The sequence below is a fragment of the Bactrocera oleae genome, chromosome 6 (genome assembly GCF_042242935.1).
Source record: "Bactrocera oleae isolate idBacOlea1 chromosome 6, idBacOlea1, whole genome shotgun sequence".
Taxonomy (NCBI): Eukaryota; Metazoa; Arthropoda; class Insecta; order Diptera; family Tephritidae; genus Bactrocera; species Bactrocera oleae.
Genome location: NC_091540.1, coordinates 68642685 through 68668046, shown reverse-complemented (window position 1 = coordinate 68668046; position 25362 = coordinate 68642685). Strand labels below are relative to the sequence as shown.

General features: G+C 35.2%; 1 protein-coding gene across 3 annotated transcripts in view; it reads left to right on the top strand.

Moving 5' to 3' along the window:
- The window catches only part of LOC106622943 (uncharacterized), a 252322-nt gene extending 227083 nt beyond the window's left edge, over positions 1-25239 (top strand). For 2 of the 3 annotated variants that reach the window (XM_036364488.2, XM_070111422.1), the window contains 3 exons: positions 10627-10649; positions 23656-23978; positions 24661-25239. In XM_036364488.2, coding sequence (XP_036220381.2) covers positions 10627-10649; positions 23656-23978; positions 24661-25014 — 700 coding nt within the window. In that variant the 3' untranslated portion in view covers positions 25015-25239. The remainder of the gene's footprint in view (positions 1-10626; positions 10650-23655; positions 23979-24660) is intronic. The other variant, XM_036364489.2, reaches the window with a different exon arrangement.
- The last annotated feature ends 123 nt before the right edge of the window (positions 25240-25362 follow it).

The window sequence follows — 25362 nt, the reverse complement described above, 5'->3', positions numbered from 1 at the left end:
TAGTGTAATCCCAAAACTCTCAAAACTACAAACGTATTTTTCTCGAAGCGCAGTTTTCAGACTAAGTAAAGAATATTTCTCCAAAACGGCTGAACCGATCGGTTTTAAAATTTCACACGATTCTAAGATATACTTGCCAGGTAATAGTGAATTAAGTATATACTTTACCCGAATTTTTACCCTAAAGAGAAATCATTCTAATTTTGAGCTGAAATTCTAACTAGTCAGCTGACTATAATTTATACTATACAAACAAGTTGATGTACTACGAACTGTCAATAGTCAGATTTCGGTCAGAAACATATACCACTTCAAAATAGCTCGTATATACTTCTTTAAGGAATAAATTACAGTTTGTGTTTTCAAAAATAGAAAATGATGAAACAAAAGTTGGCCACTTCTTTGCTAGATACATTTTTGTGCTCTACTCTCTTATCAAATGCTTACTTAAACGTTAGCTTGTTAAATTCGGTATGAAGAGAGTTTTCGCTGCTTGAGAGCTGCTCTCTTGTAAAAATGTTTACATGTACTAATATCAGTCGTAAGAAAGTTAACGAATTGAATTTGATACAAGAGAGTGATTACTCACCTGGTGGAACCTCTACCCTACCTACCTCCACGATTCAGTGTCTCGGATAATGTTCAATAATTGGTAAAAGTCTAATGTTTTCATACTAGTTCGGCTTCGCAAGAATATTCAAAATTAATCTTATATATTTCCTGATAAGTTTGATGCCGCGTTGCAGGGCATATAAAAATATTTAACTGCAAATGTATATATATATATTATTACACACACCCATCCGTATATCCACATATGTATTGGATTTTTTTTTTCATCACACACGCGTCATGGCTCATTAATCAATTGATTAAGCATATTTACCAAACAATGACAGGACGAATAAAATGTAAAAGCATTCACATATCCGCCACAAGCGCACAACAACAACAATAAATGTGACAGAAGTAACCAATGACAACAATAACAATAATAGTGATAATAATAAGCTATAGTTTATTAAGGATAATTTCAACAACACAACCACAACATGATTGATATATAAGCCTCGTGTCCGTTTGTATATATGAATGTGTAGTACTGTTGTGACAACATCTACAATCAATAAATAAATAAATAAGTAGCAACAACAGTAACGGTAGATATTATTAAAAATATTGCATTGCAACTGTCAACTGTGATGCATTGACGTTTTATGTCACCAATTAACTTTCATTTACCACAACACTTATTTGGGGTTATGTCCTTATATGTGTGTGCGCGCTGATTTTTACCCGACTCACTGCTACATGCGCACGTGTATGCACATCGAGTGTGGGGATTTGCGCAAACAAGTGCATTCAATTGTACTATCAATAATTGTTGGTTAATTGGGATTTTTCGGAAAATAATATATGCAAATATACGTATATACATATGTACAAATATATAACTGTGCATATATTAAAAATATGTAATTTTAAATGCCATTTGCGTGTTATAAAAATTCTGATTTCACTCATCGTTTCATACATTTTTTTGCATTTTAATGCTTTTTCATATGATTTATACACACACAGACATACATACATATATGTATATATATTCATATATACATGTGTATTTACGAATCGTAAATTCATCTGCATAATTTGCTCTGCAGCGGCGCTTGATCACTTTAATTGTATTTTTACTCATATGTTGACTGATTAACTGTTTTTGCATGCTCAGATGCAATTTTTTCATCAGTCTCTCTAGCATTAAAGCTTTGCAAATATTAAATATTAATTAACTTGTACACACCTTTTGTCAATTAAAGACCAATTTTCGATTTTTCCACCTCGGTACTTTAAATAATACACATAAAATTTGCACATGAAAACTTTTCCCTGAATTTGCTAGTTTTTGATTTCATGGGAAACTAAATTTTATATTAAAATAGTAATGGAAAATAAAAATATTTTTCGTTACACATTCAAAACGAACTCATTTTAATCATGGAGTATGATTTGTAAATTATATAAGAATGCTAACGAATACACCTAATGTGAAATTTCGCAAAATATATACTTTTTCGATAAAATATATTTTTAAATATAACATACTATAATTTTAAATCGATATCTCAAATAGTTTTTGAGTTACAACCCTCTCAAGTGTAGCCGCTCAGTTCATCCACTCCATCAGAAGAATATTAGATTTTTTTCTTAAAAAATTTTACTGTGTATTCTTAAAATATGTATAAATATACACTTAAAAATATGTATATGAGAACAAGTGAGAAGGATATGTTAGGAGATAATCATATTTGTTATAGAGAGATTTTAATTTTTAGACAAGATATCAGGTAACTCTCTTTGTAGTTTTGAATTAATACTTGATCAGTATTTCATAAAATCAAATGGAGTTATCGCTGTATATATAAATATGTACAGAAGAATAAAAAACTACATCGAAAAATAAATTTAATTTACAATATACCTACATATACAGAATTATATAAAATATAGTCACTAATTTATGTCGATTGCTTTAAGTTAAATGTCAAAAAATATTAAAATTTATGTAAAATAGCGCGAAAGTAGTAATATTAATTATAGATATGTTATTCTTACCAGATTTACAAATCACTACAAAAATCGAATCGGTTCGGTTCAGTGGTTCGAATCACTCAGAAAATACTTATATCGGTTCAAGAACCGGTTTATGAGTATCTCTGAACAGCAGTTCGGTTCGGTTCAAATGATTCAGTTTCTTATACTAATTGATATGAAAAAACCCATACGTATATACGTATGTATTTAAGAAAACAAGAGGCTTCGTAATTGAGATCAAATTCCTGTAAAATATTTATTAAAACTTTTTAGCGTTAATTACAAGACCTAGTATGGAAGATACCAACCTTTGTTATTACATACATATACATATACATATTATGTGTAGCATGACAAAATGTAGACTTTCAATGGAAGAAATCTTAATGTAGGGTACTCCTGTAATTTCTTCGACAATGATTTAAATAGGGATCTTCTCTAAAACGTCAGTGTGCCTCACTAAATTTTCTGTATGTTTTCATTTCATTTTCAATTTCAACGTATTCACTCATTTGTCGAAAACTTACTTTAAAACTGAATCTCTAGATGGTAAAAAAAATTTTTTTTTTCCAAAATGCTCCAAAAAAAATGTTTTTTTCGCTCCACCCTAATATGTATGTATATATGCAAGTACATATAAGCATGCATTATACATGAGCTGACGAAAGCCACAATTAATAAAACACCAAAAACGAGCCAACAGTATAATTGAACCTGCCACAGATTTTTTCCACCACTACATAAATATATATTAGCCAAAGCAACAGTTTATCACAAAAGCTAAGAACTCTTCTAACGAGCTCAAGGCTGCTATAATTCAAAAGACTTGACTTGGTCTGACTGTTTCACCCCGCCTTGTAAATAACTTGAAGGGGGGCGGACAGTTACAAACACACAAACAATTCATTTTACTCGAGTGATCACTTCAAAGTGCACAGTATAATAATATACAAGTAGATAGCATATACTTCTAAATATCTGTGTCTAGAACCACACTTGAAAATCGCGTGCATGCAGCGATTAAAATTAAAATAGCAAATTTGATTTTTCATATGATATGACCATATACAGATGTGAGTTCGAGTTTATATATAAATATAAATTATATATACGTATGTACAGTATATTCATGTACAACTTCGAAATTCTGTGGAAGTTTTCCCAAGCCAACGCTTTATTAGGCGTTAAACAATAATGGTTAGCTGTTCAAAATTAGCAAGCATTAATAATAAATAAAAAACGTTAAGTCATTAATTATAAATACAATTAAAATGTAATAAAAATGGACGGTGTTTGACGTAAGACCATAAAACGCTTATAAATGATGTAAATAATAAAATTAAATTAAAAATAAACTCAGTATTTGATACTGAAGTACAGACATACACCAATGATACAGCTAAGACATCGACCAAACTTTAATGAAACGTTTTTTTTTTTTTTGTGTAAACGAGGAGCAAAGTTCGGAAACCATGGCTTCCGAAATGACTGTTTCATTCCTGGTTTCTTAGGCTGGGGAAGTAGTTGCTTAAAATACATTTTAATTTTTCCAAAGAAAAAATATATATACAAGTATATTTTAGAATATTCTCAGAAAATCTAAAGTTAATCCGACAAATAGTTTTGGATGAGCGATGAAATATATTTGTAAAAATGTTGAACTAAGAGTGATCAGCTGCCAAAATTATAAATTCGTTTTCTTTCGAAACGATGTTTTCGGACTCGATGGAGAAAATTTCTACGAAACTGCTGGACCAATCGACTTGAACTTTTCGCACGTCCTTATTTGATATATTTTTTTTTAATTGCGATCGAAGGCATAAGATTTTGGATAATAATTTCGATTTTTAAAGCCAATTTGAAGGGTAAATTTTTACACCTTTTTTTCGATAAGTCGCCATTTTCTAAAAATTTTTACTAGAGACCAAGCTAACCTAATATATTTTAATCTCAGAAGCGTAGCTTTTAACAAGATTTAAACTATTTATAAAAATGACTATAGACGACCTACGAGTATATGTAAAACAAAAGGTAATATCACATATCATATATATCACATACATATTTATCCATGTATTGTTTTTTTTTTGTTTTTGTATAAATCTAAAATTAGGTCAATAGTTTCCGTTGCAATTAACACCGCCTTATGCGAAGAAGGCAACCACTTTGACCGCCACTTTAAATACACCATAACCATTAACATGAATTACCGCAAATGCCTACTCTGTGGCAGCCCTATTACGCGCTCGATCAGCGAGCATTATGTGGCTTTTATCATCGTCTGCAGGCAGCTTTTAAAGCGTTCAATGAAATTGGGTTGTTTGGTTATCTGTCTGTCTGTGTGTCTGACTGCCTGAATGGTCACATTTTTGCACGCTCACTACGCGTTGCAAGTTGAAAACTTTGCTGGAAATTTGTTGAAAATACTTTGCCACACACACACATACAAACTTGACTACTTATGTATGTATTTATAATGTATGTAAGTCTGTATGGCTCGCGTGCGCTACATGTGTATGCGCTAAGTATGTGCCAGGTTTACAACACAAATCGGCACTTGCAACATAGTAAAAACGTGCCAAAAAAGTTTAAGTAAAAAGTTTCTGATTTGGTGCGAATATTATTTTACTCTTTTTTGACTTTTCTGTACGTCTATGCCAGCATGTATGTGTCTTTTTATTTGTGTTCTTCAGCTGCACTTGCAACACAGCGAATATTGACTTACATATGTGTTGCACGTACATCCATTATGCTTATATGCTTGCATATACAAAGTATCTATGTGCATGTGTGTTTGTGTGTGTGTTTATACGTACATATATACATTTGCGTTGTGTAAAATCACGTTTGCCCCAGAAACTCATTGACTTTGCGCTTTGCACTCATTTCATTTGAAAGCATTTAATGACTCCAGAACACATTTAGCAGCAACGAGCAACTACAGTTATTCATTCAGTCCGTTAGTACGCTCATTTCGGGTTGAGTTTAAATGAATTTCACTTAAATTGAAGCGCAAATTATATATTTGCTAAAGCAAATGAAAGTGTGGCAACTGGCATTCAGAGTTGAGAGTTCAAGCATCCACTAACACAAATGCAATGCAATGCTGTGCTCGAGGAAAGTGGAAAGCGAAAAAATTCTAGCAAATAAGATGAAATGCAATGCAATTAAAATTTCCATTTAACTTTATTCTATTTGCCACATACTTGCGCAATGTCAGTTGGTAAGCGCGTAAAAATGCCATTAAACGCGACTACAAAGCGGGCAACAAAAGCAGCAGCGTCAAGTAATATTGTTGTGGCGCACACAAACGGGATATAGGTTCACAAGCTTACGTGTGTTGTTGTATGTGGCATGCATGCACGCTTATCAAGGTAAACACTTGTGCAACGTAATTAAATCACCAGCGGCAACAAAGTGAGAAGCTTTGTAACATAATTTAACTTCAGCTGCTTAGATACCGCTTTAGCCGCCGTTAACCGCTTTTGTTCCTTCAGGCAGCAACAGCTACAACAACGACAACAACAGTCAACATAGTTGCCACAACCACACTCAGCAGCGCTTTTGCGTCCCTCTTCTTTTCGGTCTATTTAACTGACATTTTTATTTGACTTGCGCTGAGTTGTGCCTGTTTCACCTGCTACACACACATACGCTCATACACACACACACAAATAGGTAAATATGTATTTCAGCTGCACTACTTGCGACTTGTCCGCCGCAATTGTGGCACAGCAGCCATAAATAGTGCAAATCTCATTTGCTACCAACATCAGCAGTCGGCAGCTGGCGACATTTTCTTTCACTTTGTTGCCTGCCGTTTTTTACGCTTTTTTTGTTTGTTCTGCTGCTGGAAAATCACTTCGGTTTGCATTTCGTTGAGTGCAACTTCAACTTCCTTTCTACTTGCGATTCAATTTCGCAAGCTGGACCAAACCTTTCTTCGGTATGCATTTGCTACAAAACCTTTTTCGCCGCAAATATAGTTGTTGTAGTTGTCAAATAGATACGAGGTCATTTTGATACATATGAAAAGGGATATTAAAGGAAAAACCTAAAAAGTTTTTTGATACGAATTATGATCAACTAAAATTTATTTTAGTAAAAGCTCGCGTTGATGGCAAGATCACGTGAGATGACATAGGAAGTATTGCCTACCTTTTGGCGCAATTTCATAAAAGTAAACATCGCCCAGTAACAGAGTGTTTCATAAAATTATTCCGAGAGCCCTATTATCTTGGAAGCGAGTGACAATAACGTGCTAGATAAAATTACCCAGTTTTCTCCTGAATTCAGCGAGGCTGGTAAAAAATAAACGACAAAAAATCATCAAATTATCAATTGGGTATACAAAAAACTTCCTGGTATTAAAACTCACTATACTCTTTTTAGATTGGTTATATATCTTTGTATACTCTGAATAGAGTATATTAAGTTTGCCACAATATTTGTAACATCCGAAAGATAAGGTCGGAGACTCTTCTCATTTATAGTATATAAATGAACAGCGTTGCGAGCTGAGTCATGTCCGTCTGTCTAACTGACTTTATAGACTTCAGCTAGTTCCTCAGTTTTTGAGATATCGATCTGAAATTTTGCACACATGAAGGATATTCTAGATTTGGTACAACCGTATCTAACGTATTTTCCTGTTTATCAAAACTATAGCCTAAAAAATCTACAAGAAGGGAGGTAAGGCGCTGCATTCTTTACAACAAATAGTATAATCTGTTATTTTTGCTATCATAACTAGATCTATCGTCATATCCTTACCAATCGGTGGAATTTAAATTAATTAAAAAGCTTCTTAGCAAAGGTGGCAAACTGAAATGTAAAAAATTGTTCATATAAAAAGCATAACAACGGATGCTGCATACCCTACATACTAAGCATTATGAGAAAATTCGTTCAAAATTGGTTATCGAACCTCACTATAAAATGCTTTTACAGTCAAAAAGCTGAGTATATGCTTTTGTCTTTAATAAACTCCAATGAAAAGAATTATTTGATTTCAAAAACTTTTTCCGCAATAAGAAGCCAATAAGCGTTAACAAATTATATATGTTTATATATAAAGTTGAGCCCTAAATGCCATTAGCGCACATCATTTGATTAGTCAGAAAAGCTCCCAAAAAGTTTCAGCAAAGCTTACATAAAAGGCTATCACATACTTGCTTTAAAAGTAACTTACTAAAAAGTTCGAGGACTGAAATTATGTGTATTTCTCCAGCAGCGCTCGTCTTAACTGTGTATATAGAAAGTAGATATGTAAACAATGCAGAAAACTCTCAGTTTTTATCCCATTTGCTTTTTAAAAAAATGTCTACATGCAGCCGAATCTCTTCCTACCTCGTACTCATGCATCCTACATATACATAGATAAATATACTCGTCCAATACAGTCGCTTATTGCTTGGTCATTTCACAGGTTTTTCTATTTCGTTAGACTCAACAGCAATCGCCTCAAATCGTCGCACATTAAGTTGTAAACAAAGTATTTTTGCGATTATTGTTGGTGGTGGCAAATGCAATTCTGTTGTTACGCAAATGGAAACGTCATAAACATTTCACAGCCGCACAACGCAGCTACTTTCTGCTTCATTTTACTTCACTTCATTTCAGTTTAGTTTTATCGCTTTTGTTATTATTGTTGTTGTTTGGTTTGCTTCTATATCACACTGCCGCTTTATTACTTTAAATTTCTGTATTGTTTTGCCTCGTTTGTTTGCTTTTTCTTCGGGTGCAATTTCACAGCCAATCTAAGTTTGTAATTTGATGTCATTTAGAGTTGGAAACGTTTATCCGATTTGATGATTTTGTGACCACAGTTTGCTATTTGCAGTTGACGAATTTATTACATAGTGTTTCGTATGTCTGCTCCTGTTAACGGTGTTACGAAATTACTTGAACAATTTTATGAAAGCGTTTCTGGTAGCAGCAAAAGAATTTTAACTTTTGAGATAAAGCGGCAATTTGCTTTAATTTTTTAATTTAGACATTATCTGGTAAATAAATGCTGTAGTAGTGTTTGGTATTTATAGAGGCGCTCGTCGGTGCTTCTAGAGGCGGCGATTTTTGTTATAAGCTAAAAAAAAAGAATGTAGACTCACTTATGTATGGTTTTAGTGTGATTTGCCATTCCGAGTGAGACGTTATAATCACGAATTATACTTTATATGATTGTGGGTAATATTCATTTGTTACAATTAAATCTTAAAATTTCAAAAACTATAATGAGCGTGGCACCGCTCCCAATTAAGGGAATATCCATATCTCGGGACTTACTCTATCGATTTAAACGAAATTCTGTGTGTAATAGTACCCTGACATTTCCAAATTACAGCGTGAAAATAGGCGAAATCAGACAAAAACTGCGCCTACTTCTTATATAACAAAATTTTAAATTCCATCTGATTCATTCACTTTCCAGTATACAAATCAAGAGCCCATCAATGTACTCGAATAAAGCTTTGCACAAATAATGTGCTCAAGGTATTTCATTCTACGCCTAAAAACTGTCACAATCAGGCCATAATTTTTGAAGAACCCGGACGCTAAATATGTGGATCCCAGTGCATATGGCTAACTTTTTGCCGAAATTATCAGTCAATCTGTGAGATATACTATTGAAATTAGGGAAAAATGTTTCTCTAATACATAATAATACATCCTTGTGTTCTTGTGGTTGAATCGGATCAATACTCCGTTAGCCCCCATATACTTAATATAAGGTTTATTGAACTTCCAGTCGACTTTATACTACATATATCGGCCAATATGGGAGTTATTTTAATGAAATTGAGTGAGCGTCTTTTTTCTAATAACAGTATATCATTGTGTCTAAAATAGACAAAATTGCAAACGTCCGGCTGACTTTATCCCATATATATATTTATACTTATAGATTTATAAAATTGCCCCCAATGATTTTAGTATAATTTTCGCTGACGGAAAGTAAAATATAATAATAAAACTAAGTAAGTCTCTGATCTTCAAAATAAGTTCATGTGACACCAAATTTACAACAACACATCCATTCACAATTTCGTCAAACAATGAAGTTGAACCCTTTCACTATATTTTTTAATATTACTTACAGTTATTTAGCCAGCGTTGACCCTTGCAAGTAACAAGATTATGAAATGTTCGCTTATACTCGAACTTTGCCATTCCTTAATTGTTAGATTATAAAATACAAATCCTATATGTAAAAAAAAAAATGCATGACTGTATTCCAACAGCTAAAATTATCAGCCGTGTGCGATTAGCTATTTCTCTGCTCAATAGCAAAGTTGAATTCGATAAAAGAGATATTCAACGAAAAAAGCAACAATGTAAATTAGGTTATGTTGGTAAAAAAGTTAGGTTATATCAAGAACTGATTAAAGCCTTGTCTTGCTGCTGACTAACTCAAATAGTGCTAGGATAGATAGAGCAGTTAGCATATGTGACTATATGACCAAGCTGCGATGAGATTGAAACTAAAATATCACAATATCCCACTCATGAAGACTTTTTATTTTATTTTAAAATAATTTCTAACATTGGAACAAAAGAAAGTCTCGAAAAATTTATGATTGAAATACAATTCAATATATAAATCTTCGAAGCTTAGTGAGTGTGGATGGAAACTGACTTTATCACAATGCACCAGAGATATTCATAATTATTCATAATAATATTAAATAACTATTACAAAATAAATTAAATAACGAGAAGTGCAGAACGGTGTAAAAAATTCAAACCAGAAAATAGTTTTCAAATTTGTGTCAAAAACATATTTTTTTATATTATTATATTATTTATCAGTTTTAGCTAAGCGCATTGAAATAAATAAAACTTGTACTCAAACGAATTCCAAGTTTGTCGCTTAAGTCTTTAGTTTTCCGGCAACATTCGTATATTATATCATATAATAATTCCAAAGTATTAACTATTAATGTAATACACCTTAATTTATGTATTTACAGTTACATCACCTTTATTACTCTAAACTATATAACTTTTCTTTCTTTTACCACTTTTTTGCAGAATAAAATCAGCGAACGGTAATGGTAAGTATAAATACGGATTTTCACATGAATTATGGGGATTAAATAAACTTATAAATTTATGCAAATAAGTCAAGATTGAAAATAGAGTGACTCATTGGAATGTGTGCATATGTATGTGAGCTTGTTGGTCTGCATGTGAAAAACGTTAAACGCCGCATGACTCTAGAAAAAAAAAGTGAGCAAGTAACTTGCAACATAACGTACACATGTATGTACTTACATTAAATACAGCATAATCTATGTCACATAAACAATGAGTAAATAGCCAGTGCGCGGCAATAACAACAACAAATACAGCAAAAAGTGTCACTTTCAAAGCGATTTGTGTGTGGCGCGCTCGGAAACTTAACTTAACCGTTAAAATTCCGCTGTCAGGTAAAGTGACAAATGCGCGATAAGACTTTTTTCGATTTTTATTGCTTTCCTTTTTTTATTTGCTTGCAACAACAACAAATTATTTTTCTCAAGCGATTTTTCCAGGCGATTCGCAGGCTTATGAACAGTGAGTAGCAGCCAAATGGCAGCTGCAGTAGCAACAATTCGGTAATACTTTTTCAAAACGCACGCGTGCACTTACACAACTGTACATTAGCTGAAATTGCCGCAAGCCCTTGTCCGCGCTATGCTAGTGCGCTGCTTATCTGCCGCCGCGCGTTTAAAAAGCCAGTTGACTTAGACGCCAGATTAAATTTGAGTGTCAATAATGTGGCAAATGCGAATACAACAGCAACAACACTGCATCAATAAGTAAATACAACTTAAGGCGAACATGCAACACGACAACAAATTGTTGACATGTAGCGTGTACCTACACGCCGTTGAGGGTGTGAGCGCGCTTATTTTGCAATTAATTGATGCAATGTGACGATAAACTTTTTTCCGCCGCGAATTCGGCAATTTCAATTTCAAATTCAATTTGCATTTTAAAACGTAATTTCGCTAATGCGCCAGTGAAACGCAAAGCTGCGTGTAGGCGGCGTTGCATGCAACTAACGCCACAGCGTTGAGATAAACAATAGAAGACGCCGAATAAAGTAGAAGCGGGAAAAATTGCAAAACGAACAAATTGTATGAAGGAAACTGTAAATGAAAATGTCGGCGAAAACATCGTAAAATCTTTGTGCAAACACACACATACACGCATACTCTCGTACATGACAAATTTGGTTGCGATTATTGCATTAATGTTCGCTGCCTGTCTGCAACAGCTGCTGCAGTGTCAGTGTTGCACTCAGCATAATCACACACAGGCACACATACACCCATGCATTTACGCTGCATGCCACTCCAAAAAATTAAATTATTTTTAAACCAATTTTACACTCGTTGGCATATTGTTATTCTCTATGCTGCGTAGCCAACAACAAAAACAAGAACAACAACAACAAAAACAACAAAAAACAATCTGCAACGACTAGCATGAGAAGGCCGCTAATTTAATGCCAACATCACCACGCAACTGCCACGCTGCTGATGTTGCATGTCGCGATCTGTTCGCTTGTTGCATGCAACCATGCGCAACGAAATATTCACTCTACTCATAACTTAAATGAGCCAGAAACACAGCAATGAAATGGTAATAATAGCAAAGGCATTGGCAACAAAACAACAACAACAAATTTCTAGTTTACGCAATCGCATGCGATTATGCCGCTTGTTGCAACATCGTTGCCAGAATTCACCGTAAATGTGGCATCGACGCAAGAGACAAAGTGATGGAAGATAGCAAATATTTTAAATCTACAACAACAAAAACAACTGCTGCTAAGTAATGTGCCAAAGTTTTTATTTATTTATGTGCTTGCGTGTGTGTGTGTGTGTGCCAACCGTTTGCAATGATAGAGCAGCAATTGAGGCTGAAACATTGGCAATTTGCTCCGGCTTAAGTGTGCAGTTCGACAACTAATTAAGTGAAAGTAGGAGTGGATTCATACGTACTTAAGATATATACATACGTACAATTATAGATATGTATGTCTATGAACACAATTTTATACCATGACAGAAACTTTTCAAAATGGTAATATATGAAAGAAATGCATAGTAGATTTAAACCAGTTGGAAACGTGAGATAAACTGACAAAAAATAAAGGAAAAATAATTGAAGGCCGATCTGAGGTCGGGAAGATGAAGAGCGTGGTTGAATTGTTAAGAATTAAATCGATTTAACTCGATTTCCGGCGAACTACGAGTCCTATAGGAAAAAGTTATATTGCAAAATTGTAGGTAATGAAAAGATCTACAACTTTTGTATCAACACCTTTTCACATAACCTCAAAATGTATATGGAAAATTCAAATATCCAAGTTTTTGGTATTTTGATCTTTATCTTAGAAAAATAAATTTAATTCACTAAATCCGGTATAATCTCTACTTTCTGATGATATAAAAATGTATACTTTACTAACGTAAATTTTCTCAGAAAAGTGACTGTAATTCAACCAACTCCGTGAATGAAACCTAAAATACAATACTCTCTTGAAGATATTGTCCGTAGAATGACCTACGGTCGTAAAAAAATCAATAATTGACAAAAGGGCTGCATTTAGAAAAACAAAATTTTACTCAAAATTATTTTCTGATCATGAGACTAATCTGACATTTGTCTTCGAGAAATCACCAAAACAAATATGAAAAATGTAGCTTTGAGAAAAAACTACAATATTTGAGATATCGATTTTAAATTTTAGTATGGCATTTTTAATAGTAAAGACTATCGAAATTTGCAAAAAGTATAAAGACTAATTATTTTTCATAACTTTCAGACTAGGTGTGCCATTTAAGAAAGGGATATATTGCCGGCCTAAAATTTATTAAATACGCCACCTTGGCCAATTCATTAACAAAAAAAGATATAGTCAGTTAAAATTTGTTCATAAATTAAACTTTGAAAACACAATATATAGAAAGGTTTGCGCACTTTCAATGGTAGGCTCTCACAAAATATATTGGAAAAGATCGCATCCAATCCCTTTCTTTTATGATTACAGTCCTTCGGTATAATAACTTTGACATTTTTATGGCTACTCAAACGAATACCCTAATTGGCAATTAAAGAAATTTTGGCAATTCGAATCTTAATTGTATGTAAATCTACTGTATCTAAACTAAATTAATGCTTAATTGACATAAATTTTTGTTAGAAGTTATAATACTAAAACCTAAAGCTATATGTGAAAAAATTTTAAAAATAATTTTCTCTAGTTTTTTTTAGTGTATTCCACGAACGGGTTGGGTAGCATTTAGATCCATACTTTCCACACTTCATGTAGTGAGTAGTATAGTAAAATTAGTTAGCATGAACCCCAAATTGATCTTATTTGCTTTATATTGCTATAATAACTAATTTTCAATTCCATATCTCAAATTTACTGCAATTAAGTTGATTAATTGTGCCGAAGCTACCCCACAAATATGCCAAAAATTCTAAGTAAATTTTTAATTCTCAAGCAAGAGCCCTCTTCACTGCCCAAATCGAACGCGCACCAAATAGATGCAAGCTTCCGACGTTGCACACGACAGTGACGACAATAAAATCCAACACATTTCTGCAACTCAGAACGCGACGCAATCGCAAACGAAAATCACCAACTCGCAACCGCCTCTTCAACCATGGAAGACGCATTCCCATGCCCAGCAAAGACAAAACAGCAAATTGTTGTTGTTTAGTCGCTTTGGCGGACCAGCAAGCGGCAATTGTTGTTGACATTGTCGCAGTGAAATTATTTTCGTCTTTGCATAAATTTAAAATACAATGAAGTGTGCACTTGTTGTCTGTTGTTGTTGTTGTCGCAGCTATTGCTGCTACTGCCACTGACTGCTGTGGCAACAATTTAATTAAATGGTCCATGGTGGATTGTTGGCTGTAAATACTTCATGTGCCCGAGCATTCTCCTTGTTTGTATGTGTGTGTTTGTGTGTGTGTGTGTGTGGACCAGGTTCGCCTTCGCTGCTTCATCTGCATAAGGAAGAGTCGGCGCACAGAGACCCTACGTACATAAATTGCATGATTCAGTTGCAATATACTGTGCTAGGTGACACTTGTACATGCTTGCTTACATATATACCGCCTTGCCTTCGCCAATTTAATGCTCATTCAACGTTTTGCCTGCTGCCTCCTCGAATTTTGCTCAAATAATTTTTAGTGCGCGAAGATCAGCTTCTTGCTTACTCTTGCACTTAGTATTGTTCCTTTATAATGCTGTTGTTGTACTACAGCTGCAGTCACTTTATTCACAAGCATTTTGCATTGGTAGGAATCTTCTTCAGCCCCAGCCTCCTTCTCGCCGAAACTCCCTTTCGCAGGCAGATACAGAAATATGTCGCTGAAGATTTGTTATTTTAACGCCCATCGAGTATTTTTAATTTTACACACACACATTACTACATTTCACACGCATTTGCACAAGTACAAATGCGTATATTTTTAAGTGTAGCATATGCGACGTTGTCTCCTAATTTGGGGACGCACTTACGGTAATGACAATTTCTTCGTTCTGTTCAGCACTCGGTTCACACATCTTCATTTGCGCTTTGATTCCCACTTGACGGCTGTTGCATGCCACATTTGCCTGCAATTGCATACATATGTGGCACATTAAATCTCTGCCACTAAAAAATAGTCCACCACAGTTTGTCATGGCAGGTCATGTTCACGCTTAATTTCAATTTTGTTAAATAAATTTTGCTTAATAAAGTAACGCCGTGGTATTTCGCGCAATCTTATATAAAGAAGTTGTTTTTAAATCTCAATTTAGTTGTTGAACACAATTGATGAGCAGTTGGCGAATCGGGTTCACAATGGCAATCTATCAAATTGTTTCTTATAAATTTTTTCGAAACGTCGCGCCAATCGGAATATATACATGAATTCAAGAAATTTTGACTGCTTTCCATTTCTCTACTCATATTATTAACCTATGTTAAATAATTGCAAAGAACGCTATGAGTGATTTAAATTTTGGGACATTCTGTTTTGATAAATAGTTATAATTTCTGAATACCTGTAATCTGATTAACTGATTAACTGAAAAATATCAGTGATTCATACTTTAAATCCGTCATAGTTCTATCTTTCAGAAATAATATGTTTTTTCTGACGTTTCAGTCCTGATAAAACTTAGTAAATCATATTAAATAGTAATCATAATTAGGGTTAACCTGGTCGTGGTCTTGGTCTTAGACTTGTACTTTAGTTTTTGTAGAGGTATTGAACTACGTTTTAAACCACATCTTTAAATGAATTATAATTTTTATGTTGGCTTTGGCCTTTTTTGAAGTATTTCTTCGTTTTCTTAGTTTTGTTCCCAATTTTGCCTTATAACCGAAACATTCAAATACAGATGTCGCTCTGCGATTTCAATAGTAAATGCTTTCATATGCAGAAGCCAAATAATAACTATCGAATTCAATCTGTTATTTAAGTGCAGAATTTAAAAAGAACTTAGCACTTAAATAAACAAAAGATAAACATAAGCAAGTTTCGATATGTCAATAATTAATAAGAATTTCATAAATCAAGATCACATTTTTCTACTTCATGTTAGATATTATTGATAGATATGTGTACAATATCCCTTGAACGAACATGCCACAGCGACCCATTTACCGTTTTATTATTTAAACTGAGCGACAACTTCAGTTGGAAGAACTAGTTCTCACATGCTAAGTCAAAATAAAAGGTCATATCGTTTATGTATCGCTGTCAAGATATACATGCGAGTGACTTAGACGCGCTTGCTCGAGACTAGCGTGCTGGCAGCTGCCCCACAAACGCTTTTAATATTTATTTTATTATTATTTAAAAAATTAAAATAAAAGCAAATATTGTGTATGCATGCTGCTTGAGACAAAACAACGGTCACACAAGAAAACAAATATTTTGTTGCAACAATAAATTATTTATGTGCAATTGACATGTACAAAACGGCTTGGCAGCTGTGAGGCATTCCACAGTGAGCGTTCGGTAGCCCACATTGGAGCAACCTACTCGTAATTTAATAATCGGCATTTGCTACTTGAGTGGCGGAGACAGGGCGCACTTGCGCGACCAACAATCAAGCAGTCGAACGCCAAAAGATAATGTTGCGTTGATAAAAATTTAATGCGAAGCTAATGTGCCGCCGCGCATAACGGTTAAGTGACATGCAACACTGCAAATACGTGTATACAACCGTATTTAAGAAGAATTTAACTAGTTTATAATTGACATAGCGTCAACCTGATAGTAAATTTAGTTAGGCACGGCTTTTATGCATATGTTAATCGACATTAAGGTGGTATTTTTACACATAATCGGTTAATAACCACGTTCACCCCGCATGTAGCAGTTATGTTGAAAACTCCCAAAAATGGGTTAACTCGCTAAACCAAAACGTCGTTTATTTTGCCAGTCTTATGTCAAAAAGGGTACTTCAACCGGGGGTAGTACATGCCAAGTGCAAACAGTTCCCTATGCCCTTGTTTCTTCCAGTCGATACGGTGTACACTGTCCACCCATGGATCTCGAATCGAAGCAGCTTTTCGCAGGAGCATCCCATCCAGCGCATTCGTTAGATTTTTATGCTCACGATTCGCTATCGTCTATATTTCTGCGCCATATAATAGAACGGGTGTGATAACTTATAGATATAATTCGGTTCGTCGAGGAATCTACTTCTCAATTGCTAACCAATTCTAAAGTAGCAAACAGGCGCTGCGCTTGATCTCGAGGCTTAGATTGTTGATGGTATTAGTGTTGGTTCCCAGATAGACAAAGTCTTTTACTTTCTCAAATTTAAAGCTGCCAACAAAGACGTAGTTCCCAAGATGTGAGGAATATTTGTGTATGGTCTACAGGTACCTTGTCTTGTCCTCGTTCACAAAAAGACCAACCTCTTTTGTTTCTTTTTTCATTTGGAAAAGAGCTGCTCTGACGACTTTGTTGTCAACTGCGTACCCCCTCGTAGTATGTTCATGAGATAATGTCTCTGCGGTTCAGATTACCAGCATATATCACTTTTTCTAGCATTATATTGAAGAAGGCGCATGAAAAGGAATCACCATATCGAAAACCTCACCTGGTATCGAACGGTACGGTGAAATCCTTCCCGATTTTGAAAGAGTTGATGGTTATACTCAATGTTATTCCTATATGCAATGTTAAAAAGACTGATCCACCTCCTCAGCAGCTTGAAAAGTTTTTCTGGTTTAAAGGGAAGCTGGCAAATTTCTTCAGGACTTTAAACACACAAAAATATTTTATAAAGTTACGACTTTTATTACTCAGAAATAAGCTGCAATTAACAGTTTACACCCTAACATTCCCTCTTTACATATAATATATACATATGGCATATCCACTTTTAATAGGAATACATATGTGCGCGCTTTCTTGCTATTTGTAAATATATGTAATACTTTCAAATCAGAGGTTGGGCACTGGGTCAAGAGGCCAACTCGTCAAAGAAGTAATTAGCATTTTTTCGTAAGCTCACCAAACCATTACATGCATCAATTTTCTTCCGCTGTTGCTCTTTTCGCCAAACACACATATCTGCCACTATTTGTCTATTACCAATCCGATTTTCCGATTGCGGCCACACGCAAATGCGGGTCAGTGATGTCGCGTAATTGCCAGCGCCCGCGCCCATGTTCAACTGTCAACCGGCCAACTTTTACACACAAAGTACTGTTATGCAAACTGCTTTGCTACGCATACCTACAATCTCAGCCACTTTTAATCGGCTGAAAAATCTCGAAAAAAAACGCAAAGCAATCGCAAACACACGGCGACCTCCCAGCTCCACTTCGCACGTACACGCTTAGCGCCACAGTGAGAAACGGCCAAGGATAAGTGACATAACTTCCGCCCGAAGAGCAAAAAGCTGAACGTTGTGGAACGCACCAGCACCAGCACCAGCCAGCTAAGCGCCACATCGGTTGATCGCTGACCTTTGTGTTTGCGCGCGCTATGAACGACATCGAAACCGCGTGGCTTGTCGTGCGTGCATGCACTTCATTACTCACCCCGGGCGCGCTTGTCCTCTCCAGCAACCTAATGGCATAGCGAACTCAGCCGCCTTTGAGCGCAAATCGATTTGGGTTCGCTTGTGTGTTTGTTCTCCTTGTTTTTTTTTTTGGCAGTTGGTTGCTTGAGCCTCTTAGGCGTGTTGACAAGAGGAAATAAAAGTGCAAACGTTTAATTGCCAGTTTGCATTTCGGGATGAAAACAAAAAACAAACACGAACCGCGCTTTTGCTTCGCGTAACCTCAGCGACGTGCGTTCCTTGTGACTTTATTCCTTTTATTCGCAACGATTTGCTTGGAATTTTTAACTGTTTGTATTGCTGTACTCACAACGGTTTTAACTGTATGTCACATTTTTTCGGCCTTTCGGTGTTTCTACTTTTTTAGTTTGTGTATGCTTTGTGATTGTCAAAGGATTTGCGGCGCGTGTCTTTTCGTTCTCAACAAATCGTTAATCTGTTCGCCTGTTTCACTTTGTAACCAAACTTTTTTTCTCTCAGCGTTGTACATACATACATACGTATATGCTTCACCCACATTTTTTCTACAGAATCAATGCTTCTTTTTCATGTATCTTTTGGCGCCCTCTGCTTAAGTATTTGTAAATGTTTCATGATAATTAATTGTGATTTAAGTTTACTTAGCAAAAAACCCGAGTCTTGAAACTGATGTACTTCAGGATTATTGCATATGGAGTTCTAAGACACCTATTTTTGATGAGTCGTCAATGTCGTCTCGAAAACAAAGTATTGTGATCTTAGTCTTGAACTAAGTAGTAAATTTGATGCTTGGTCTTAGCTTTAGTCGTGGTCTTACACCGTCTTCGGATTGCTCTGAACCAACTTACATTTTTATTCAGCGAAGCACTGTCAGCTCCATTTCCCAAAATTATTTGGCTAGTTTCTTTGTTGCTATAATCACAAAAATAACAATGGTTGGTATTTTTCTTTGAGCCGCGATTGTTAGCTAGATTTTTTAAATCTTTACGAATTTGGTCAACAGAAGACGAGAGACGTCGATTTTGGAATCGTCTAAGAAACGTTTTTACGAAAGAATAATCTACATAACAAAACTAAACAGCCCGGATGTAAAACTAGAAATCTACGTCAAACCTCAAAAGTATGACTTTTTTATACTAATACAAAAACAACAATCAAGACTTCTCCCAACATCAATTTTCCTTTTGTGTTAAATATTTAGCAGTAAAGAACCCAGCGTCCACCGACGCACTCGGCTATAAACATGCCACAGCGCTTGCCATGTTAACGATTTGTTGAATTACTTCAATTTTTTCTAGTTTCTTAACTGTGTTGAAAATAACAACAACACACATGCAAAAACCAAACGTCAGCGCCGAATTACACACGCGACCGAACTTAGTTTCGGTGATTTAAGTTAACTGCGTTACGATCAAAGTTTTCGTTATTGTTGTTGCTTTTTTCAATGTTTATCCTTTCTCCTAGTCTTTTTCTTTTTCATTTTTTTTTTTTTTGTTTTTTTATTTTTCGTTGTTTGTTTAACTTTTCACTGCGCAACAACGAAGTCAACTTGCGCTTAACTGTTCTTCCCGAAAAAATTCGAGAGTAGCAGCGAGTAAAACAACGAAAAACGGTTAACAAATTCCGCTACTCAGCGTTGAACATCGCCAATGGCTAATTGGCTTTTCGATTGCATTTTTCTCTTTTCTTATGCCAAAATGCTAATGGTCATTGGTCAACATCGGCGATTTGTCACTGCAGTAATTCGGATGACAAAACCGACAACTACAATGTTATGCACAGACATGTATGGGTGTTGGTGGTATTTGTTATTGATACTCGCACGGCTTTGGATATCTTGGGGAAAATCTTAAAACTCTCAATTTCTTTAACATGTTCGAAATTTTAAAACTTTTAGTAAATATTTCTGATATTGCAACAAGAGAGATTGCTTTGAGCAATTACTTTAAAATTTGTATACCGCGAACAGTTGTATTAAGTTTGCAACGAAGAACATTTAGTTGCCATACAAACAGACCGATCAAAAGCAAGTCCTTCTAAAGAAAACTTTTGTATTTGACAAGAAATCTTTTCAAAATTTAGCATAGTTTATTATTCAAGGCAAAGGCTATAATTTTCGAATAGATTGTTCAAAGCGGACTACTTTTGTATTTGACAAGATATCTTCATAAAATCTGGCACATATTATTACCAAAAATAACGCTATAATCTCCGATCATGTTGTTTATATCTGACCATTACAGCATATAGCTTCGGTTAATGTTAATGTAAGTTAATGTTTATCTTTTTTAGTCTACTTGTGACTAGATGGCGTCTAGTGTACATTGTTTTTCTGATGACTACTGTATCGAGTTGACCTGTGGATTTTTATCAGCAGTTTTTACACCACTCATTTGAGCTCCTCTTTTACCACTCAATAGATACTACTTTTATTAAAAATTGATTGCATTTAAATATTCATATTGAATATGTACTTTTCAATGTATGTATGTAAGTTCGCCAAACTGACTCAGCCTTATTAATTACTAACGTTAGACAAGTGAAAGTTAAAACCAGCACAGACACACACACACACACACACGAGTACTCTTGCACATGATTCAATGAATAATCAACCAGAGATTATTATCAAATATGTTGGTAATTTTTTGTTTGCAAATAAACACTTGCAAATTTCAAATACACACACGCACCCATACATACATACATATCGTGCAAGCAATTGCACACATAATCACGCCGTTGTTTTTCAACAAACAATTTACATTCGTATAAATAATTGAGTGTGTAATCGAACGCGAATGCTTAACAAACAGACAGGCAAAGGCAAACAACTCGAACTACTGACATGCCGTCACATGCATACATACATATGTAACCATATTTGACACTACCAGCTGTAACCACACCCCCAACTGTTGACTGTCAACGAAGTCATTCATAACTATGAAAGCGATAAATATTGGAATTTTACGGCGTTTGACTAGATATCCTTCCCACCCTCTCTAATCGCCTTACAATCTCATATTTATATTGATATGCGAGTATCTGTTTACATAAGCTTCTACGTGAAGGAGCATGTGTGTGACAGCGCTAAGAAGCTGTGTGTATATATGTAGATCTGCTGTGTGTATGACTAAGAGTTTTCTTTGATCTTAAAGTGCGCTATTAATGACACGCTCGATAAAAGTCAACACCAATTTGTATTGTGACGGGTTAGCACCAATGAACCACCAAACTCCACAGCCACATATATGCATATATAATAACTGTATATTTATATGCGCATGCGGCTGAGTATTTATGCATATGTACATACATATGTATTATACTATGTTGTAACCCATAAATAATCGCACTTTAAACTGCCTACATTACTCATACGCCTCGTTGTGCCTTTATAGTGTTTAAAACAAATATGCTGCATAGTCAGCCTGTCGCTTTTCAAATCACACGCTATGCATTTAATTGAACTGAAATGTGAATGAAAACTGTGTTCGTTTTAAGAAACAAAAAACATAAAAACTTATAATAAATAGTTTGATAAAATGCTATAATTCTACTACGGTGTCACTGCCGGCAGAGCGCTGGCAGTTGTTGTTCTTATTGTTGCTTGGAGTGCAACGTTTTTGGCAACGCCCCAACATTCACTCATTCAATGTATGACATCCGTGTATTTTAACACTTGTAAGTACAGTTGTATACACATATGTATGTTATATGAAAAAGCAGAGCGACAGCACGAGAATATTTACTCAACATTGCACATACAATAAGGAGTTGTTGTTGTTAGCAGATGCTATTTTTACCTAGATTGTATGTAATTACCGTTAGTGTTTAAGGGCTAGGTCTTCGATTGAATTCAAAATTTATTTTAAGATGTGCTTCTTAAAATTAAGGACCGTCCTAATATACCATCTAATCATTGGCTAAATAAAAGTGTCATTAACCTCATAATATCAACAAAAGGGTCATTGACCCCATAAAATGTAAACAAAAGAGCCATTGACCCCAATTATAAACAAAGGTAGTTGTCTTGGCTAAATGTAATCAAAGGTTGTGAGCTTTGTGAGCTTGGCTAGCTGTTTATCAATGTAAACAAAGGGGTCTTTGACCCCTTAAAGTGTAAATAAAGTTGCACACGTTCTTTTTTTCCAAGAAACTGCTATTTACTCGAAAACGCGAATATCGTACCACTATAAGATATATTTCCATACAAAGTAATGGTTCAAAATCATGTCCTTTTTTGAGTAGAGCTTCGGTGCAGCTGAACTTCTAGTTTAATATGTAGTTTTGCTACACCTGATGGTATTTCCTCTGCTTTGATCCTTGCAATATAAAATGTTCCGTTACACCCGAACTTTTTTATTTGCCCTGGTCAATTTTGATGACATGAATATATTTTGGAAAATTTTTGTAATCGTCACGAAGTCTTTTTTTGTCCTTTCAATTCACCAAACATTAAGTATGGTATTGGGTTTTTTCAATTTCTTTGTGATTTTGAGGTGAGGAACGGGAAAGGGCTACGAAGAGAACCAAGCGATGGTCTCTGATCGTGGAAACATAGGCACAATCATACATATATGTATCAACATTAAATAAGAAATAATCATGAAACATTATTTTTTAGACAATGTTATACTGAAGTCAACTGTGGACTGAGGAGTTGTTAAGAATTTCAATATTATTTGGTAAAATATATAACTAATGCCTAAAATATTCTTAGGTATTTGCCGTTTTTGAAATTGTTTTCGAAATTCTCTATATTTATCTAAGCATATTTGATATAACAGGCCAAATTAATAGTATTTGTTTAACAGCAATCACATCACCTTTGGCACCTCTCAGGTTTTCATTTAGGAAAACTAATATGTTCCGAAATGCTGCAAAAGCTTGTGTAAACTTTGTATATTTATTTTGTTGTTCATCAAAGAATAGATTTCTAAACTTCGCACAATTTGGAGAATTACCATAACTGTTTCTTTACTCTCTTTTTACAGCTGGTCGTACACAACCTTGGTGGTGTCGTAACAATCGTAATGGCGGCTCGAATGGTCGTTCCACACTCTCCATCAAACATCAAGCCGATAGCATACGAAGACGTCCGAATAGTAATTCTGGTGTTTGGTCATGGAGTCGGCGCTCTTCGGCTAGTCCCGATCAAATTGGACCACCATCATCGTCGCCCGCCGAAAATCATTATACACACATGGACGATGCATACAGTCCAGTTAATGAGGCATTGTACGCTGAATTGGACCGCGAATCGGTACGTTCGGCAAATCCGTCATATCAAAATACGGCCTACAGTCAGTGTGGTGAGGTGAGTTAAGGCAATAGACAGAATTTCGGAATTCAGAGTTTTTAGGTTGTTGAATTAGCACAAAGTTTCTATTATATTTATATAATTAAAAAAAATTAACATTGTCCGAATCCATAAGCTTTTCTCTCATTTTTTTTATGCTCATTCCAATGAGCAGTGGTCAGTATTGAAGATGATCTCGATCGACAAAGCCTAGCTCTTATAAACTGGCACGATTTTTGGAAGGAGTGCATAGTCAAAATTATGAATTCATCTTGCGTGATCTTAATTATGCCTTGAAGAATTAAAAGAAAATAGTTTAACTGTATACACCGATTATAGGTACATACGTAATTATGATTGGGTTTTCCTTTGGTCGTCTTGGCCCAATATTCCAGAGAGCTCTCGAAAGCGCTCGCTTTTCAAAATAAGCTCTTCGAATGAAAAATAGATTCGGCTGCGTAGAATCACTTGTCGTAGGCAATTCACTGAATGGTTTCGGGCGCTTTTCGAAAAACCTAGGTTTATTCAGCTATAAAGCATACATATCTCAATTGGCTAAAAGTTATTTGCAAAATTCATTTCCGAATTCAATTTTTATCTTAAAAAGTTTCCAAGAAAAAACCACACTCATTGTCACGCAATTGTTTGTGTTCACGAAAATCAGCTAACACATTAAATTCTACTTAATTTTATCTTTCAGAAATACAATTTCCAACAACACGAACAGGACATTCCGATGGTGGTGTCATCAGCGCCCAGTAGCGCCTATTATTCTGACCTCTCGGTGACCGCCGTGCCAGGCGGCGGCAATGAGCGTGCCTACGAAATAGTCGGCCTAACGGTCATGTCACAACCACTCCCCAATTGGGAAGGCAGCAGCGGTGGCGGTGTTGCCAGCAGTGGCGTCTTGGGCATGGGTGTTGGCGGCACAATGAGCGGCATCGGCAGCGGCGGACCGAACGAAGCCTCACAGCGGCGCATACCACGCTTGGCGGCCATCAACGAGACAAGCACAAGCACTGTGGCGGCAACAGTGCCCTCAGACTATGTATGAGATACGGAGGATGAGCGACAGTGCGAGGAGGGTGTATAGCGATTTTAAAAAGCATTTAAATGAAATTTTTTCGAATATGCACTTGACGAAATGTAGCATACTTTGCGGGCGTTAGTTGTTAATAATGGCAGCGAGAGCATTGGTAGATTGCTGGAGAGGGAGAGTAGCAGAGAAATGTAAAAAAAATATCATATTTAGGGCAGAAAAAAAAAACGAAAAAAGAAATTCAACGAGCTTATATTTGTTAATAAATAATTTATTGTGAATTATTCAAAACTGTTGAAACAGTGAGATTCTTGAAAGCATAAAGCGCTATTTATGTAGAGTTATATAATATTAGATTACCAA